Source organism: Haliotis asinina, chromosome 10 (assembly GCF_037392515.1).
Source record: "Haliotis asinina isolate JCU_RB_2024 chromosome 10, JCU_Hal_asi_v2, whole genome shotgun sequence".
In the NCBI taxonomy this organism is placed as follows: domain Eukaryota; kingdom Metazoa; phylum Mollusca; class Gastropoda; order Lepetellida; family Haliotidae; genus Haliotis; species Haliotis asinina.
In genome coordinates, this window is record NC_090289.1 from 40,890,122 (window position 1) to 40,911,948 (window position 21,827).

The 21,827-nt window shown below is 40.3% G+C and overlaps 2 protein-coding genes across 2 annotated transcripts; one reads left to right on the forward strand and one right to left on the reverse strand.

Annotated features, from left to right (window-relative positions):
* The first annotated feature begins 1,248 nt into the window (after nucleotides 1-1,248).
* LOC137298695 (innexin unc-9-like) lies at nucleotides 1,249-3,443 on the forward strand. Its single transcript, XM_067830977.1, has 2 exons — nucleotides 1,249-1,253; nucleotides 2,228-3,443. The coding sequence occupies exons 1-2, from the start codon at nucleotides 1,249-1,251 to the stop codon at nucleotides 3,441-3,443; spliced, it is 1,221 nt and encodes a 406-aa protein (XP_067687078.1).
* Nucleotides 3,444-16,076: 12,633 nt separating this feature from the next.
* Nucleotides 16,077-21,521, reverse strand: LOC137298294 (uncharacterized). The gene is made up of 4 exons (XM_067830487.1): nucleotides 21,215-21,521; nucleotides 20,525-20,728; nucleotides 16,859-17,047; nucleotides 16,077-16,334 (listed from the first exon to the last, which is right to left on the reverse strand). Exons 1-4 carry the CDS (start codon nucleotides 21,465-21,467, stop codon nucleotides 16,132-16,134), a joined length of 849 nt encoding a protein of 282 aa, XP_067686588.1. The 5' UTR covers nucleotides 21,468-21,521; the 3' UTR covers nucleotides 16,077-16,131.
* Between the last annotated feature and the right edge of the window lie 306 nt (nucleotides 21,522-21,827).

Below are 21,827 nucleotides of genomic sequence, written 5' to 3' on the forward strand. Positions count from 1 at the left end.
TTGCCAACTGTAAAACCATATTATCCTTTCAGGGAAAGGAACAGTCAGAAACCAACCAACAAGTTAGGCAGCAAAGTTAGGGTGCGCACGTCGAAAGATTTGAAAATACCCTTATCTTTATGGATGAATATAATCCTTTCTTAATGTCATGATGTATTTCTGTTTCGCACATGACCAAAGCGAATAGGTTCAGTTGTACAGCTAACTTATAGTCTTCCCTACTTCCACATACTGAGCGAGTTTTCTACGCTTGCTAGATTTGAATTTAATATTGTCAGTTGACAATATATTAATGTTTACAAATTTCACATACACTGAAGAGATAATTCACCAAGAGCACATGATGACGTGGTTTTATTTTATTGGGTTTTACAAACACCAGGTGATCACGTTTCTCGTTTGGAAAAGGTAGATCTGTGGGAGACTACTCTTGAAGTCAAGGAGTAGCTTCGAAGTATAGAGTCGTGCAAACAATATTCGGACACTTGACGTAATTTCCACTAACAACATTGATTATTTAGTACAGCATAAATTATTTTCATGAATTTAATTTTCGTAAGATCCAAGCCACATACTTTCTGTTTAATTTTTCGTTGCTTATTTTCGAATGGCAACACTTTAATCAACATGTGAACATGTGCTTTGAACCCCTTTAACGTGGCGGCCTATGGGATTATAAGTAAGTTGAAAAATGTGATGTCATTAGGTCAATATTGGTCGCAAAATAAGAATGAAATTATGTGCGCAAATTTTACAAAGCCATCATAAACTCACTGCATGAAATTATTTATGCTACAGTGAAATATCATGTAAATCTATAGAAATTAGGCGAGTGTCCGAATACATTTTACGCGGGTCTGTAGCTGATAACACTCCTGATTATCAATAAATGAGAAATGGGAATATGAATCAATGTTTCTATTGTCTTGTGGAGTCGGGAATCTTGTGTATATGTTTACAATCATCTGCACATTACTCAGTCTACAAAGTCGAAGCACAATTAGTAAGGGCATTACCTGGCAATCTTATGCAATATCTGACCAGTGATTCCATATTAAGAAATATATACAGTAGAATGGGCCTGGTGTAAATAGAGCCTCTTCCTGTATGGCACGTGTATGCGGTTCATGTTGTAACCAGCAGTGTTATTTATTCGGTAAGTGACTATAATTTATATTTTTCAGTTGTCCTGTCTGAGGGGATTATATTCACACACTACTAGTGGGTGTATGTGGGAAAAGAAAGGCCATGTCGTAAGTATTTGAAGTGCTCATCACTGATAATGATGGCTGAACATACTTACTACATACTATTTCTGAGAAAAAGACTTATATTACTGTCTCAGGTAGTTGAGTAAGGTATCAGCTGCCACTGGGGCAGACGTAGAAAGCAGAAAGCACCATATACAGTACCAAATCTGTAGTCATTAAAATTAATATATAATATATTTTTTTATTTAAATAAAAAACCCAACTTTTCCAGTGATCATAAGGCGCCCAATAAGTCCAAATGCACGAAAGAAAAACATAAGAAGACGAACGTTTCATATATAATCAACATGATAATTACGATTGTATAAGAATCTTATGTTTTTTCACAGGTAGAAAGGCTTATCTGCCCTAGATCAGTTTTATCTGTTTATGATCTTTATGTCAACCGGGGTTATGAAAGGCACACATGTAAAGAATTGACTGGAGGAATCGTATTTTGAAATCTTTTGAAAGTCATTACGATTGCAGTCGTGTAGGAATGTCCAACTGCCATGCCAGAGATGGGATCATTCATGTGTGTCCTAACATGTGAAGTCGCATCTCATTACTAATTTCTGGCTTTGGTTAGTATCATCATTTGTAAGTTTGTATGTCCTGACAAATACGTTGTTTTTAAATTTACTACCAATGATTTTTTAAATTGTAAAACGATAATGTATTGTTGAAATGTGTATGCACAGAAACACCTAAATATGACTGTCGCTATGGGGCTAAAATAACTGCGACTTGATGTTGAATTTTTCTCTTACATGTGGGCCCAATAAGAGTTACTAACACACAAAATGAGATGAAATAGTAGCCATGGTAAGGTTACTTAAAGGCAAAAGGCATCATTACACACTGATACTTCACTATCCGACCAGGAATCACTGATGCAAATGAATATGCGATTTATGAAAAACACATGTTTACCAGTAAGACCCGAAAATCCCTCATCATGTCATTTATATTTTCAGCATCAACTACATTTTGGGTGGTTTTGCCACGTTTTCAAAGCTCCGGTCCAGCAGTGACGACGATTGGGTAGACCGACTAAATCACCTGTACACTGTCATCATCCTGACCGTATTTGCTGTGTTCGTTGGCTACGGTCAGTTCCTTGGCAACCCTATTGAATGCTTCTGTCCACCAGATTTTTCTGCAGCGAGGGTTGCCTATGTCAAGTCACTCTGCTGGGTTAAAAACACCTACTATATTCATGTGGACGACGTGATCCCTTCACAAGAGGAACAGCGGAAGTCGACCGAAATTCCATACTATCAATGGGTTCCGATAATCCTCCTCTTCATGGCATTCCTTTTCAAGCTTCCGTCTGTATTCTGGCGCTTGTTCAATGGCACAACTGGGTTGAGCCTTGATAAGCTGGTTACTATGGCTGTTGACACCCAACTGTGTCCAGCCGAGAAGTCGGAAGAAACGATTAGGCATATTGCACAATATATCAACCGATGGCTTCAGGCTCACAGAGATTATCACTGGAACATATGCGTACGCATACGTCACAGGATGTCCAGACTCTGTTGCTGCATGTGCGGCAAGCGGGATGGGGTGTATCTGACGCGACTGTATGTCTTCATTAAGCTTCTCTACATTGTGGTGGTTCTCAGTCAGCTCTACCTCTTGAATGCATTCCTTGGAGAATGGTACAGCTTGTATGGTTTCGAAGTCATCAGTTCGCTCATGGCGGAGAACAGCGATCTTATGCTGAATTCTCCCCGTTTCCCGTTCGAAACATTGTGCGACATCAAGGTCCGCCAGTTCACAAACGTCCAGCCCTACACAATCCACTGCACCCTGCCCTACAACATCCTAAACGAACGAATCTTTGCCTTCCTGTGGTTCTGGTACGTGTGCGTGGCAACCATCACCATTGCAAACTTCCTTTTCTGGATTGTCAGGAACAATGTGCGCATGAAGCAATTTGGTTACGTCAAGAAATATCTCAAGGTCATGGACGAGCTCCATGGAGACGAAGACCGGAAATTGGCACGGAAGTTTGCAGAGCAGTATCTCCGGAGTGACGGCATCTTCGTCCTGCGAGTGGTGGGCAAGAACACCAATGAGATAGTCCTCGGTGACATCATACAGAATCTATGGCGACTGTACAAGAACAACCCCATGATGGAAAAGCCAGCTCGTCGGGCGGAGAGAGGAGACTATATGGCGGCCTGATTTTCAAATCCTTGAAATGTCAAGTGCAGGTTAATAAGAAGGCTAAATGATTTCTTATCATTTATCGATTTGTTTTGGTTAAACCTAAACAAATAGATAAAGTTTCTTATTAAATCTAGAGCTCAAACATCAATATTTGGATGGTCATGTGATTCTCCAGAATACAAATATGGTTTATCCACTTAAGGAAAAACTTAAGGAACATTTTGTATATGTGTAAAGATGCTAAATTACTTTCTGTTCTTGTGACACCTAATCATTACATACAGAGTATGACATACAGTCAGACTGATCCAACAATGTCTTAGTCCAGTTACTCGAGGAATGTGGCTTCTATAAGTCTTTGGTGTATCGAATTAGGGAAGTCGTACGCTACGATCTCGCTGTAAATAAAGGGCCCAGAAATATTCTTTTGCATTTAGTATCCAACAGCGTCCAGAGTTCCTGTATTTCGATATGACAGTTACCAGCCATGACCAGTGGGTTGGTGATAGTTTCTGAAACTTCATAGTTTGTAATAATATGGTGCAAGTTATGCACACATGAATGTATCATATATCATTTAGCTGGATGGTGCCATTACCGGAACGGACAAATAGTTTAACTAATAAAAAGCAGCTGGCGAATGGTTACACTGTCGAATGTTGTTCTCTTTAGTTGATTTATCAAACAACAGCTTTATTTCCGTGTTCCTTTTTTATCTGTAATTGATGGATTGTTCCAAAATCAATTCGAAATTTTCATTCTGCACTTGTACCTGTGAATCGCAAACGTCGACAGTTAATCTTCCATGATATTAAATATTAAATAAGGTAGCTTCTCTTTAATAGGAATAGTTGCAAAGTCATCTTCATCTTCAAAACTTGTTCATAATAACGCAATATTACATATTCAAGAGAGAAAAATATAACGAGAAGAGATTGAACATTTTCGTATTTGCAAAACCCAACTCCATGTCCATTGTGACGTTGTTGTTGGAATATATCACAGATAAGTGAACACGTCATACGATGAAAGAAACGTCCGCTGTTGTAACCGTATCTATGCTCTGCTCCATATTACCCACTTTTGTGGCTACCAGATCTTTTACCGAGCATTGCTTTAACCAATAGAGGGCAAATCGGGTCTTACCTTATATGTTTCAACCATGTGTATGCTTCGTGAACTGAGCAATGGCAACCAAAGCTGCAACAGTTCTTTTTTTTTCGATGATTCAAACGAAAAACGAACACAGACACCTCATAGATCAGTATAGAATTTCGTACATTTGAATGCATATAGTTTAGGAAGCCGATTATTTTAACGTTTTCCTGGAGTTACAATTCATATACATCATGACAGAGTGATTAATGTAATTTATTCCGAGCTTTGCATGCCGAAACATGAATCTCATTAACCTATTCAGACAATTACCTACTTTTCAGCCGATCCGACTTTTCTCGTGTCAAAGGAAAAGTAGACACTAGACACATCTCTGGTTTCATGCGCTATTCGGTGTAGTTCTGTAACGCACAATGGTTTCCGTTTGTCAGAGCTCGCTGTACGACGTATTTGCAAGGATTAGAAGGAGCGTGGTGTTCAATTTACACGTGCTTAGACGTATCAAATCATACTTATTAACATTTCTTGTAATCTGTTAAATGAATTACTCTAAAAATTCTGGACTGGTTATCGCAGGAAGTTGTGCAATACCACGGAACCCAGTAAACAGGAAACGACACTGTTCAGTAATTAATGCTTTGACTTGATCAGTGTCGGTTCAACCAGTAATAAATGGGTACCTGGTGGGATAAGTCATACGGCTAGTAACCTAGCGCTTCACGGCAACACAAAGCTATCCGGGGTAATAATCAGATTGATTGTGCGCTTTGAGCATGCTTGTACATGGGTATTTGCTTTATAAGAGTGCTATTATTGTTATTATCAATATTTGTGATGGGTCTGAAAACGTACCAGTGTGTGACTTTAGTACGTGACGATGCGATACAGTGACTTCACCGTAATCGTTTCCACGTACCAAGTGTACCAGAAATTCTTATGAGAAGATATGTAACCCATTTTGTATTTGTTCTTATCACTCGAACATATTTCAGGCTCCTGGCGTTTTCCAGAGAATGGTAAACGAAATCGTTGCTTAAAAGGGGCGTTTGGGACATCTATTAACGTTAATATTTGTGCAAAATATTCATGAAAAAAGCTCCATCAGCTGAATGTATTAAAGTAGCTACTGCTTATGAAATTTTGCTTGCTGGATTTTTGCTGCGGAGTGTTTCGTCGCTATGTGTAGAGGAATATACGACACATACTGAATGTTTCACAGAGTAGGGACAATCAGCCAGTTCTAGAAATAACGTTCAGGAACAAACTGATATGGTCTAAAGTTATAAATTCATGTCCCATTTGATGGATAGATTATCCCACTACGGTAAGGAACAAGCATTTGAGGTGTTATATCCGAATGTGGCTCAATTTCAATGTTGATGTCAAATATGTATTGTTGCTGTAATATTGTCATGTTGCAGTAATACTAGTTAATTGGTGTCTTGAGAATGCTACGTGGTTTAATGTGGTTCAAAAGATAATGGATACTGTTTTAAGGCGGTGGATCGGCAGGAGGATGTCCATTACGCTTTGAAAAAAAGAATGAGAATAATATATATTCGCCGATGTTTCATCTTGGTGAAAATATTAAATTTTAGCCTTCTGAACAAAGGGTAGGGGTAGCCTAGAGATCTGGATGAAAGGAGGTATCACCAGTGAACTGTATTACCAACAACACGATGTCTTTTAGAGAAGATAAACCCGTTAATGCGAATCCGTGAAACAATCTCCTCTGTTCAAATATTGATGGGAGCGGCTTCCTCATATCTTATATGTTACAGTCTGTGTACTGCTTCTTTAAAGTTATGATTTGTCAGATTTTAGGCGAAGTTAAACACGATCGCAGACTAGGATAAAATAGCATACTGAAAGTGGTTCAGTTTATAAAAACAGTTTTCTTGTTGCCGTTCTCTGTTAAGTCTTAAAATGAAGTTTCAGACAGCCTACTAATTATATGATTGAGACATGCACTGTACAATCACGATACTTTTAACGAAATTCATTCATATTCCAAAGAGCCCTTTGAGAAGGATTTTGTCCTCGAACAGTCATGAATTTCAATGAAGTGTTTTGTGATACAGTGTACATTAATTAGGCCATCCTTGTTTCTGTATGTGTTTCTGATCTCCAGCCTGAACCAGCAAGGATCTGACAAGAGTAAATATATCCAGGAAAAATCTTTTCACCAATTGTATGATCATAAGGTAATACTGTTTTTACATTGGCTTTTGTTGTTGAGTCGGAAACAAGTTTTCAGTAAAAGTAGAATGATGAGAAACGATAGCTCCCTGTTTTTCACGCAAGGGCACTGGTGCCTATGTTTGTTTTATGACAGTAAGACGTACATTTCCACAAATTCGGGAAAAAATGAGAAAAGGAAATGTTTGATTCCACGTCGAAACGAAAATTAAGGGCGGCGGGAGATCGGAAGCACAGAAATACGGACGGATAAGTTCGGTTTAACGAGGGACAACGCCTCCCTCAATATCGGGCTTCATTGTATGTATGCTTTCAGCAAACCTTTTGATAGTTCTGATCATGTTAAGATTTAAATTGATTGTTATGGGGTTTTTTATTACGAAATAAAGTTGATCTTTTTAGTCTTCTTCATTCGATTTTTTAATGGCATACCCGTGAAGGTCCGGGTTCAAATGTATCTTCAGTAACCCGTGCTTGTCGCAAGAGGCGAATAACGGGATCAGATGGTCAGCCTCTCTGACTTTGTTGACGCATGTCATCGGTTCCAGATCAGTGGCGCAGATCGATGCTCATGCTGCTGATCACTGGATTGTCTGGTCTAGACTTTTATTTACATACAACCGCCAAATAGCTGACATATTGCTGAATGCCGGGTGTAACAATTCCCTCACTCATTTGGAATGGCACGTATTTCGTAAAGGGCCCAGGGCCCCGGTATGTGCACAGAAAGCATGCACCCAACTGTCGCACTTGTAAATGATGGAGTATTTTTATATAATTCTTTGAAATAATATGTAGTGCGTACGGAAAGGCCTACATTAGGCCAGCGGGTCTTGAATTTAGAACATAAACAAGAGCGAAGTCATTTGATGCTATTTTTGCTGTGTCTGTGAAGGAATATTTCGAAAGGCAGAATTAGAAGTCCCAATCATCCTCTTCAACTGCATCGCCGCACTTGACCTCCACATTGTCCACAGTGCAGTACTTACTATCTGGACAAAGATCTGACCTTCTTACCACCTCCAGGAAGGACTCCTTCATACGTAAATTTCTGGGATTGCACTGTTCCCGGAAATAGTAATTCTCCTGCATCCTGAAACTCTCGCCAAATTCACGATCTGAAAATTAAAATGTTTCATTCATGATATTACTTTAAGATTCCTCTATTCACCATATGTTGTGGTATGGTGGGTCTGTGTCAAAAACGGATGATTGTGGGTTCGAATCACGGCTCGTCTTGTTTATATGTCCGTGTTTATCGACAACAGTACTTGTGCTCATGGGTACAGTTCAAGTGGTAAACGACCTCTAAGAAGTCTTACCTTCATCATCAAGCTTGGGGCGCAATATAGCTGAAATACTGATTGTAGATTGGTTTGGGATTTCTATTAAATTTTAACAGCCTGGAATCTTAGCCTGCATTTCAAGCTGTACGAGTAAAAGGTTGTATGCCCCGATGTATTTCAGATGGGATATAACATTTTGGTCCTGTCAGAAATAAGGGCACGTATTTATAGCTAAGCGTTATGGGTGTTTTTACATCATTTACCAGGTCATACCATATATCTGTAACGCCTGGTACAGGAAAGTCTGTCCCTGTGTCACGACCCCAAAAACATATGACACCACACCTCATTTAGGTCTATCGTTATCGTAATTGATGCAAGATGTTAATGCTTACATTCACAATATGGTACATTCTGTTGATTCCAAACACCATCACGGGAGCAATGGAAAATCGTCTGCTTGGCGTCATAACTGATTGGAATATCATATTCTTCTTGGCACTGTATCTGGCAAAGGGAACCGCCGGACCATTCCTCACACACCAGAGCACCATTTCGAGGTGCCGGAAGTGGTGGACATGTTGGCACTGCAACAGAAAACCATGGTTGATATGGACTTACACCAGAGACCAGACAATCCTATTTAATGGGGGATACGATTAAATAGACAGTCTGCGAGCCTGACCACACAATTCCGTTCGTCACCTCTTACGACAAGCATGTCTTGGTAAAGACCAGTTGTAACTGGTGTTCAAGATGCATGAAGTATCATGTCTACAGTTAATGGTATCTTTAAAGGTCACATGCAACCAAAGAATCAAACATAATTAAAGCACACTTATCACTTATTCATGATATATTATAAGCGTACAACCGCGAATCACAAGTGCAATATTTTGTACTTGGGTTATCTTCACTCGAAATGGTGAGTTATAAGAAAGTAAGATTTTTATGGATAACAAATTCTTTCATTGTGTATGATGCGATGTTCCGGAATTAATTCATATACGGTTGTCAAGCAAGAGTGATAACAGCATAAGAATCCATACCGAAACGTCGCATCATATACAGTAGGAGAAGCTGTTTTAATCATGTATACAGAGGTAAATACATGCTGTCTGCATTTCGCTTCGATCCACACAACAAATACTGAGATGGTGAACTACTGAGTGGCTGAAAGTACAAAGCAGAACTTGAAACTGGCAGTCTTAGTGTTCACCGTCCGATCCAGTCATCCCGGAAAAGTAGATGCAGTTTGGTTGCAACCCACAAATATAATTACTTGTCATATGTACAAGTATCACACCTGCCCGTGTGTGTGTTAATTAGATAATGTGACATAGACAGAACCAAGGTGCACAAACCGTAAGTCAATGTATTCTGTTTATGGTGTATAGCCTGATAGGTGTTAAGTACAAACTGCATGTGGTCAATGATAGAAGTTGTGTACTGTATGTTGTCATTGGCATACAGGCAAGCAGACAGATAGGTGTCAATGAAACAGACACTGAGTTCTGTGTTTCTATGCTTCCTAAGATATACTCTAAAACAAGCTGAGCAATTTTAGCAATGAAATTAGTGGTTCTAATGCTACACTTTCTTGAAAACTTGATTCATAAATCTGCATGTATTGTTATGAGTATGTAGTGTGATCTCTCTACTCGTAACAGTATGGAACCAGTGTTTATGTATTACTGCAGACCCATGATGATTGTAATCAGAACAAGAAACATCGCTGTTCTCCAACTTTAACCGTAGCGGTAATCCGCGCAAGCATCGCTTGCCGTGTTTATACGACTCGCCTTCCTGGATCAAGCCATATGAACCTAATTTATTTCAGAAATTTTAATATTATTACAATGCCCTCAATTGTTGATGGTATGAATATGCCCAAATGTGTACCTGACCATTCTATCTTGAGTTGGGAGATGCGTGTACCTGTGTATAAGCCTGTGAATACAGATTATATGGAGGGTGTTGATAGAGAGAGTGATTGTGCTGGTGTTGCATGTAGACGTTATGTAGCTAGTAAAGTTCCAGTATCATATCTTCAGGGTGGCGAGGTTAGTGATCGGATTAATGACGTTATTGCCAAATTAGACTCACAAGTTTATGTCCAACGTGATGTTAATTCTGTTTAATCAGAGTTTGTAGATTTTATGTACACAGAATTAGATAAAGTTGCTGTCGTTAGTCCTAGGAGCAACAATCCAGGTAGATGTAAATCAAGGTAGAAGCCATTTGGTCTCCTGAACTTCAGTGTCAGTGGGATAAGGTCAAGATCGCAGAAAGGGCGTGGTTGGATTGTAAAACTATCAAGAGGAAAGGTCTTGAGCATATTTTTGTGTCTGAAAGGAAGATGTTTGATAGACAATTGAGAAAGGCTAAACGTATGTATCAAGTGGATGAACAGCAGTGTTTGTTAGATAAACATGCAGATCGGGATTCCCGTAGTTATGGAAGACAATCGGTAGAATAGGTATTTCTAGTGATAGACACAACAGTATTCCGTGGGAGGTAATGGTTAATGGCGAGAAGTCCACGGATAGAGCAACTGTTCTCGGTAAATGGCAGGCTGACTATTCTTCGCTGTCCTCAGATGTCGATTCTCCTTCCTTTGACAACACCCACCTTCAGCATGTCAACGATGTAACTAAGGGCCACGTGATTTACGTGACCCACCCACGCAATGACACCATGCAGTGACCTCGATTCGCCCATTCTTCTAAGCGAGGTTGAACGTGCAGTCGCATGTGGTAAACGTGGAAAGGCTGCTGGCCCCGACTGTTTACCGGCTGAGGCTCTTAAAAAAAAAAATCCTGTATTGCAGTTCTACACAGAATTTTTAATTTTTGTTTTACGTTCAACACTATACCCGATAGTTTTATTAGTCCAGTTAAGAAGCAGAACTTGGACCCACGTGACCCACCTGGTTATCGAGGTATCTCCTTGTTGTCGATCCCTTGTAAGATCTACTCGGATATGCTCAATTTCAGACTTTGCTGGAAAGGAATGACCTTTCAGTCGAAGAATCAAATGATTTCCGTACGGGTCAAGGTGCGCAAGAGCATATCTGTAGTTTATATTATTCCATCCTTAAAAATGGAAATACGAATAAACAGTTTGTTTTATTGATGCAGTGAAAGCTTTCGACAAGGTGAACAGACAGACTGAGTGCTTATGGTATAAATTGCTTCAACTGGGAATTAATGGTAGGTGTCTCCAGGCAGTTCACTCAATGTATTAAAACACTTCTGGAAGGGTTCGTGTTAGTGATGTACTTACAGAAGTTTTTGGTTTAAACTCTTGAGTCCGCCAGGGTTGCACGTTATCTCCGACGTTATTTTCGGTATACACCAATGACCTTGCCACGGAAATTAATAAGCTTGGGTGTGGTGTCGGCATCGTTGTAGTTACGTTGAATCTTCTCCTTTATGCAGATGACATGGCCCTGATAGCACCGGATGATTTGTCGCTGCAGAGGATGCTTCACGTCGTATCTGAGTGGTGCTCTAATTGAAAATATAAGTGGCGTATGTCGGTAAATATTCAGAAACCTAAAGTCGTTCATTACCGTCCGTGTTCTGTTTCCAGATCAAGTTTCATTTTTAACATTGGTGGAAGTTGGTTTGCAAGAAAAACTCGACTTAAAGTATACAGCCAAAGAGATTGTTAAATCGGCCAATCATGCTCTGGGTGTAATTTTCTGCAAATTCAGGACTCTAGGTGGTATGGCTTACAATGTCTGTAATACCATGTACAATAACTACGTTCAGCCTATCGTGTCCTTTGGCGCTGATGTCTGGGGTACAAAGGAATTTAGCTGTATAAATGCAGTTCAAAACCGGGCTTGTAGATTTTTTCTCGGAATCGGTTGTAAAACTCCAAATTTGGCAGTCAGGGGAGAGATGGGATGGACAAGCCCAATCTGTAAACAAAAGATAGAAATATTCATATTTGGGAATAAATTGAACCATATGCCAGATTTTAGATTATCAGGTGGTCTCGGAAGTTTAATAGATCCTGGATTAACGTTACCAATAAGGTACTTTCGAGTTTACAGCTCCCAGTTCAGGACCTGTACAACAGGACTGGACTTGATATTAAAATGTCCTGTGAGTGGATCCAGTCTCTTGATGAACAACAATGGTTGAGAGATTTGTGGCACGACCGTGGTCAGTCAAATGGAAATAAACTTAGAACATATAGGCTTTTTAAGAGTTCCTTGGTGATTGAGTCCTACGTTACAGGACTTGATCCCTAGATCCCATCTCAGGTGGTTCTCTCCCGTTAGAGACAGAACGTGGAAGCTTCACTCGACCGAAAACACCTCTTGAACACCAGGCAGTGGAAGATGAGATTCATCTTTTACTTGGCTGTCCTTTATACGAATACGAATCAGCTTTATCCTGCTTCCTCTGTTGCCCGTCGCACAGCAAGCCGTTTGTATTTTACAACAAACGGATATGTTAAAACCTCTGACCACTGTACTTTATCGTATGTATCGGTGGAGACTGTGTAACTCCTAGGGTGATATGTGCGAGTATATGCTTGTATATATGTACGTACGTATGTGATAGGGTAGTATGCGTGGGTGTGTGTGCGTACGTACATGCTTTTCGAGAAACTTGTGTGTAAAATATATTTGATCTGTTTATGTCAAGAGTGCTTTATGTGTCTTGTAAGCTTAATGGCCGGATGCTATTTATAATTGTTTTTATTGTCACAATGTACCGATATCTATAGCATGTGACACTATTTTTTCTTCTCTCTTCTTCCTAATCCCAGCACATGCGCTATGGTCGCAGTGCAGCACAGCTGGGGAAACCACTTTTCCACACAACACTGGTGGAAAATTAGTGAATTGTTGGAACTGCGATGTATAATCATTTGTAGACCGAGTGCATGTGATGTTAGTGGAGCCTTTCAGTGGAAGTGACATGGGGCACTTGAGCTTACAGGTCTGACCCTCCGTGAACGGACCTTCACAAGCCACCTCCAAGACTTTATCAGACAAAACGGGGCATGGGCAGTAGATTGCTGTAACAGACGCAAATCAATATGATATAAAAGTGTCCTTCATGACATTAAAGAATTGACAAGATATTATAGAATAATACTTGAATCACGTAAATGAAAATTGCTTCAGAAACTTATGAATTAATTTTCGCTTGTCTAGCACTATATAGTCAACAATATTTCAGCCATATAGCAGAAGTCTGTAAATCCACTGATCAACACCATGAGTACACTGATCTGAAGCCCCATGGTGACAGCCAGAAGTGTTTCTGTCCAATAATGTGTTTCCGAGGTCTGAAACAGAGTCGCTTATATAGGTTGATGAAAAAGACCATATCTGACCCGGAGGTTCATAGGTCCAAAATGACTGTCGTCTTCGGTGACACCAACAACATTACACTGGTAAGATAAGAGCAGATAAGTGGGGTTGAGACCCGGCTTATGATGAAAGTCACTGATGCAATCCAAAGCACACACAATTATGGGGGCGCTGGGGTAGTCTAGTGGTTAAAGCGTTCGCTCCTTACACCGAAGATTCGGGTTCAATTCCCATAGAAGACTGCAAGTTGTGAAGCCCATTTCTGGTGTCCCCCGATATGATATTGCTGGAATAATGGTAAAAAACGGCGTAAAACTGCATTCACTTTTGAACGATTTAGTATCTTAACACAACTGCCTCCAAAGCTAACATTACACAGACACCCCGAAAAATCAGGTGATCATTTCAAGCCTCTCCAAACATCCGGGAACTGAAACCATGTGTTCCTCACCTGTATGTAATCGGATAAACAGGGGAGTTAGGTGTTATCAATCATATTAAGTAGTATGTAAACAAAATGGAAGCATCAGATCGGAAAAAACAGTATCTGCGGATGCTTGACTTGTATAAGCGATGGATAAGGGTCAGTTTTAGTTAACTGTCCGTCAAGCGTTTCCGGTCTTCACAAAAGTAAATACGATGACCTCTAGTGAGGGACACAACATTAAGGCAAGACATAACTCATGACATCAGTTATGCCTTTTACTGGTTTGTTACTTTATGTATATAAATCATCATTCTATTCTGATTGTCAAACTCTTGATTTGGCCAAGAAACGTTCCTCAAAACGATCGTAGCGCTAAGATGATCACAACTCTCATACTTTAACAGATGTACGACAGTCGTAGCTCTTCGGTCGTTTTGAGGGCCGGGGCCCTGTCACCGTTTCACCAGGCTATCGTAGCGCTTCGACTATGGTATCTCTTATACTTGAACATGGTCTTTTGACAGTCGTCGTGCTAGGATAATCTTTGTGTGCATGGATGATATACTCTTGCTCAAAAGCTAATCTTGCTCTACACTCAAATTGTAAATTCAGTAGTAAAACGTTCAAAAAGTGGAAAAGGTTTTTGATCGGCATGTGAAGGATCTCTTCCCAAGTTTCAACGTGATTTATAATTTATCCCGTGCTTTGACTTGTGCCATGTGTATCCATGTTCTTTGCAGGTAAACACTTATTGTATGGAGGCGGTTCGTAAATAATCGAGTTTGGACCAGGCTATCCAGTGATCAACATCTAGCTATGGTACATAGTGTTCACTAATATACGACAAAATGTTATGGATGTCAACTTCTTTATTGTTTTCACGACGTTTCTGGGCTATTCCTTGCCTCTTCGTCAGGTGGATCCTAACTAAAAGTTAAACAGGACATATGACCGACATCCCTCTCTGACTTGGTTCAAGTGGAGCATCCATGTTAACTTAATGGGTGAGTTTTGTTTTAGCCGCACTCAACAATATTCCCTCTATATGGCGGAGGTCCGTAAATAATGGACTAGTGTTACGAGTGTATATAAAAAGGCTGGTTGCCTTGTTGAGGGCGACACACATTCACATGACTGGAGGATATACATCACTGCCAACGTTTGATCATCAAAATCCGTCAACACCTGAATCTACATTATCTGCTGTGAGACCGATCACTGCGTTTACATTCTGCATACTTGATTCTCTCTCGTACTGAGACTTTGGTGAGTTTGCTATATTATATCTTCTGACCCATTGCCTTAGATTTTGTCTCATTTGTATTGAATTTGTAGTCGGCATTGTGAAATTGACTTGTGATTTTGTATACCTTGCCCTCGTTGCATAATGATAATATCTGAATATTTTACAATTGTCTGTGTTCTGTTTTGCTGGTTCACAGGGGATTTCTTACATTGTTTGTCACGGTAAATTCTTAACCGTAACACTAGACAACACCATAAGCATCGATCTATGTAACTGGGATACGATGGCGTGTCAGCCAATACAGCGAGTGTGACCACCCGATCCCGTTAGTCGCCTCATACGACAAGTGTGGGTTACTGAAGATCAGCTCTAACCCAGAACCCTTACGGGTCGAATCCATGCTAAACGTAGGTACAATATTAGTCCAGACAAGTACAAGCACACACGCACACACGTGCACGCACACTTATGCACGCAGATTCACGCTTATCAATTTGTTCCACCGGGGCAGATCTGGGTTAGAACTGGTCTAGGATTGTTGAAGACCAATTGTAATCAAATATTCACGGGTTCAGTCTAAATGGAGCTTAGCACGCAATGCGGTTGAACATCATGTCGTAGAGCGAACTTAAATCTTCTTCTCCAGTTATCATCTCCCGAATGCTGATGATTTCGAGGACAAAAACTGTGGCATGTCGGCCTCCGTGTGAATGTATGTTGAGTAAAAGTACATTTCCGGCCTAAAAATATTTCAGTCTTACTCAGTGACGCTGCGTTCCCTGTTGGCCTTGAAGTATGCGCAAAAACCCTACTGTTCACATTCAGTTCATCCAATCAGCCCTGTTTACGCAGATTGTACAGCTTCACGTACAGTCATGGAACCGAACGTAAATCTACGTTGCCAGGAACCCAACTGTCGCACTTGTAAATGATGGAGTATTTTTATATAATTCTTTGAAATAATATGTAGTGCGTACGGAAAGGCCTACATTAGGCCACTGTGTGACTTTAGAACATAAACAAGAGCGAAGTCCGGTCAGTTGATATGCAATTTTTTATGTCTCTGTAAAGGAACATTTCGAAAGGCAGAATTAGAAGCCCCAATCATCCTCTTCAACTGCATCGCCGCACTTGACCTCCACATTATCCACGGTGCAGTACTTACTATCTGGACAAAGATCTGACCTTCTTACCACCTCCAGGAAGGACTCCTTCATACGTAAATTTCTGGGATTGCACTGTTCCCGGAAATAGAAATTCTCCTGCATCCTTAATCTATCGCCAAATTCACGATCTGAAAATTAAAATAATATGTTGTGGTATGGTGGGTTTGTGTCAGAAACGGATGAATGTGGGTTCGAATCACGGCTCGTCTTGTTTATATGTCCGTGTTTATCGACAACAGTACTTGTGCTCATGGGTACAGTTCAAGTGGTAAACGACCTCTAAGAAGTCTTACCTTCATCATCAAGCTTGGGGCATAATATAGCTGAAATACTGATTGTAAATTGGTTTGGGGTTCCTATTAAATTTAAACCGCCTGGAATCTTAGCCTGCATTTCAAGCTGTACGAGTAAAAGGTTGTATGCCCCGATGTATTTCAGATGGGATATAACATTTTGGTCCTGTCAGAAATAAGGGCACGTATTTATAGCTAAGCGTTATGGGTGTTTTCACATCATTTACCAGGTCATATCATATATCTGTAACGCCTGGTACAGGAAAGTCTGTTCCTGTGTCACGATCCCAAAAACATATGACACCACACCTCATTTAGGTCTATCGTTATCGTAATTGATGCAAGATGTTAATGCTTACATGCACAATATGGTACATTCTGTAGATTCCAAACACCATTACGGGAGCAATGGAAAATCGTCTGCTTGGCGCCATTGATTGGAATATCATATTCTTCTTGGCACTGTATCTGGCAAAGGGAACCGCCGGACCATTCCTCACACACCAGAGCACCATTTCGAGGTGCCGGCAATGGTGGACATGTTGGCACTGCAACAGAAAACAATATAAGGGTAACGCTATTTTCCAGGGCATTATCATTTGCAGAGGCCCGAGGTCTTTCATTAACTTCCCGACGAAGGAGACCTTGACCTTTGCCCATACTACCAGTCGCCATTGTTTTCAGTGATCAACAATGTTAGACTTCAAGTCGATATTTTCATTGCTGTATGTTGTAATTTATGGTACAATTGTTACGGCTGGCACAGACAGGAAAGTGCATAATGGCACAGGCACATGTGACGAATGTGAGCCAGATATATCGTCAATAATGAACCCAAGTTCAATCGAGCCGTAGGTGATTGAACTTCAACAGCAGAGCTACTTATGACGTCACGTAACAACGGGCTTGATAATGGCCCGTCGTCAAGTATATTGCGAGGGTTATCAACTTACAGTGGACCGCTCATTTCTGATAATGTGCGGTCGCTTTAATGATAATTCTATCCATTTTATCTATAATGGTTGACATGGACTTACACCAGAGACCAGACAATCCTATTTAATGGGGATACGATTAAATAGATAGTCTGCGAGCCTGACCACACAATTCCGTTCGTCACCTCTTACGACAAGCATGTCTTGGTAAAGACCAGTTGTAACTGGTGTTCAAGATGCATGAAGTCTCATGTCTACAGTTAATGGTATCTTTAAAGGTCACATGCAACCAAATAATCAAACATAATTAAAGCACACTTATCACTTATTCATGATATATTATAAGCGTACAACCGCGAATCACAAGTGCAATATTTTGTACTTGGGTTATCTTCACTCGAAATGGTGAGTTATAAGAAAGTAAGATTTTTATGGATAACAAATTCTTTCATTGTGTATGATGCGATGTTCCGGTATTAATTCATATACGGTTGTCAAGCAAGAGTGATAACAGTATAAGAATCCATACCGAAACGTCGCATCATATACAGTAGGAGAAGCTGTTTTAATCATGTATTCAGAGGTAAATACATACAAGTGCTGTATGTTCTTGGGGTTTCTTCACTGGAAATGGTGAGTTATAAGTAAGATTTTTATGGATAACAACTTTCATTGTATATGATGTGGCGTTTCGATAATAATTCATATACCGTTGTCAAGCAAGAGTGATAACAGCATAAGAATCCATACCGAAACGTCGCATCATATACGGTAGAAGTTTTAATCATGACTATAGAGAGATTGAGATTTGTAAATACACGCTGTCTGCATTTCGCTTCGAGCTCCAAGCAACAAATACTGAGATGGTGAACTACTGCATGGCTGAAAGTACAAAGCAGAACTTGAAACTGGCAGTCTGTGTTTGCACCGTTTCCGTCCGATCCTGCCACCCGGGAAAAATAGATACAATTTGTTTGCAACCCACAAATATTATTACATGTCATATGTACAAGTATCACACCTGCCTGTGTGTGTTAATTATATAATGTGACAGAGACAGAACCAAGGTGCACAAACCATAAGTCATTGTATTCTGTTTATGGTGTATAGTCTGATGGGTGTTAAGTTCAAACTGCATGTGGTCAGAGATTGAAGTTGTGTACTGTATGTAGTCATTGGCATACAGGCAGGCAGACACATAGGTATCAGTGAAACAGATATTGAGTTCTGTGTTGCCATGTTTCCACAGACACATACTAAAACATTTCAGTTTTCAAGCTGAGCAATTCTTAGCAATGAAATTAGTAGTTCTAATTACAAGCAAACTGTAGCGCAAATGTGTTGCTCAGCATAAAGAAAAGTGACCAGTCTTCTTACATGCGAGTGAAGCGAGCAAAGGTTGACAGCGTACTTTCCTCGCTTCGATTCGAAAAATATTTTTCATGCTAAAATAAAATATTGCCGTAATCAAAGGTATACACCCATTTGTTCAATTGGTTGTGCTCTCACATTTCAAGCGCCATGTTAAACAATTACTCACGTGAAATATTTTTTATTCAACATTTTAAGCGCAACCCGTAGAACATCAGGCCGTTCTTTGCCTCCATTCCCCCTTCCAGCTTCCGGTTCAACGGAGTGAAGGAACACGAGGGTATTATTCCATAAGGAATACTTAGGAGATCAGACTTTGATTAACCAATCACAATCCAGTATTTACTGGAGTCATGGTAGAATTACAGTTACCACCCCTGCTTCATTCGCCCATTACACCAAAAGTGTTTTATGTAGAATAAATGTTACGAAAAATCTAACATTGGCAACAACAGATAAGACAAATAAGCTCCAACATGTTCATGATCAAATTCGGTAATATGGTATTTTTTTAAAAAAAAATAGAATTCTGCATATTCTTGTTCCTTCACTCCGTTCAACCGGAAGCTGGCAAGGGATAATGGAGGCGAAGTACGATAAGAATACCACGAGTGACGTTTAAAATGTTGACTAAAACATATTTCACGTGAGTAATTATTCAACATGGGGAAGGATATCTGAGAGCACAACCAAGTGAGGAAATGGGAGCCTACCTTTGATGGTGGCTATGTTTTATTTTGACATGAAAACATTTTTCAATCCGAAGCGAGGGAAGAACGTTGCCAACCTTTGCTCGCTTCGCTCGCATATAAGAAGACTTGTCATATTCTCTATGTTGCACAATCCCATTTGCGCCACAGTTTGCCTGTGTTCTAATGCAACACTTTCTTACAGAATTGGTTTGTAAATCTCCAAGTATGGAGCCAGTGTTTATGTATTACTGCAGGACCAAGATGATAGTAATCACAAGAAACATCTCTTTTCTCCAACTTCTACCGCAGCGATAATCCGTGCACGCATCACTTGCCGTGTTTGTACGAGTCGCCTTCGCGTGCGAACCTAATCCCTGCACATACGCTATGGTCGCAGCGCAGCGCAGCACAGCTGTGAAACCACTTTTTCACCCAACTTAGGCTTTTTTTATTGTGTTTTTTTTCAAATTTGTAAGTTGAATTTGCATTTTGGATAACTGCTTTCTGTTAGCCCATGCTGATAGGTGCCAGAATCTGCAAAGTTGTGTTTTGCGTTGCATGTGAACTTTAATGAAAAAATTCGTTATCCTTGGCCAGGTGGATAGAGCGTCAGCCAAGAGATCAGGTCAGTGATTCTAGCCCCGGTTGAATCATACCCGTCGCGGTTACTTGTTGTTTTCCTGCCTTGACGCTCGGGGTCAAGGAGATAAAGGCTGATTGGCTCGGTGAGTGTGCACTGTCTCAGCGGAGCCGCCATGTTAACCCGTTAACAATATGGCTCAGCAATATGATACTGGCTAGCTTTTCCTAGAACAAACACACCGACAGACTTCCACTGTGTTCTGACCTTCAGTGTTGGAGAAAGATCCGCTTTACTGCTTCACTGCTTTTGGTTATATCCCAGTAATATATCGAATATTCTGGGAACACCAGAAATGTACCTATGTGGGGAATCGAAGCCGGGTGTTCGGTGTGACGAGCAAACGCCTTAACCACTAGGCTATCAGTCTGTCTTGGTGGTACTTACCATCACATTTTGGCTCTTCACCCTCGACTGCTGTCCAGTAGCCTGTATAGTCATTTGCAGAACGAGTGCATGTGATATTAGTGGAGCCTTTCAGTGGAATTGACTTGGGGCACTTGAGCATACAGGTCTGACCCTCCGTGAACGGCCCTTCACAAGCCACCTCCAATAATTTATCAGACAAAACGGGGTATGGGCAGTAGATTGCTGTAAAAGACGAAAATCAATATGATATAAAAGTACCCTCCATGACATGAAAGAATTGACATGACATTATAGAATAATACCCGTATCACGTAAATGAAAATTGTTTGAATTAATGAATTAATTTTCGCTTGTTTAGCACTATACATTAAACAATATTTCAGCTATATAGCAGAAGTATGTAAATATTATAGTCTGAACAGGACAATTCCCTGATCAACATCTTGAGCATCCATTTAAGCTTTGGGATATGATGACATGTGTGAACCACCGAGACTGACCACCCGATAACATCAGTCGTCCCTTAATATAACCACGTGCTGCTGCAGATCGAGTCTAATCCGAATCTCGACGGTCAAAATCTTAGATTATAATACTCAAACGAAGACCTGGTAAGCTCTTATCAGTAATAATCATTAAGAATTTTTAAATCCCTAGTCTAATCTATATATCTTGCTAGACACATTTGAAGCATTTTGTTGTACCTACGTATTTCAGGCATTCCTGCCCACTTCCGGAGAAGATACTTGACGCGTTCCTCAATACGATTGTTAAGTCCACGTTTCAGTTTCTCAATTTCCTGTGTGTTTTTCCCTTGAATTTCGCCTATCCTCCTGGCATTATTTGTCACCATTTTCTCAAGAAGAAGCAACTGAGAAACTTGTCGGCGTGCAAGGCCACCGGACAGTAAGAGTGCTATCACAGCAAGACACAAAAGAGGACCACTCATTTGATAACCCATGGTGACAACCAGAAGTGTTTCTGTCCAACAACGTGTGTTTCCCAGGTCTGAAACAGAGTCGCTTATATAGGTTGATGAAAATGGCCGTATCTGACCCGGATTCATGAGGCTAAAATGTAATGACTGTCGTCTTCGGTAACATCAACAACATTACACTGGTAAGATAAGAGCAGATAAGTGGGGGTGAGACCCGGCTTATGATGAGGGTCACTGATGCAATCCACACATGATTATGGGGACGGTGGGGTAGCCCAGGGGTTAAAGCGTTCGAAGATCAGGGTTCGATTCCACTACATGGTTACAATGTATGAGACCTATTTTTGGTGTCCGCCAGTGCGATATTTCTGGAATAATGGTAAA

Bases quoted from the DNA above. Each gene is read 5' to 3' on its own strand.
- LOC137298294 (XM_067830487.1), bottom strand. From the start codon at position 21,467: ATGGGTTATCAAATGAGTGGTCCTCTTTTGTGTCTTGCTGTGATAGCA. The intron at 20,729-21,214 runs GTAGGTACAACA...CGTCTTTTACAG, and splicing joins GGCAGGAATGCCTGAAATAC to CAATCTACTGCCCATACCCC. The intron at 16,335-16,858 runs GTAAGCATTAAC...TTTAATTTTCAG, and splicing joins GAATGTACCATATTGTGCAT to ATCGTGAATTTGGCGATAGA.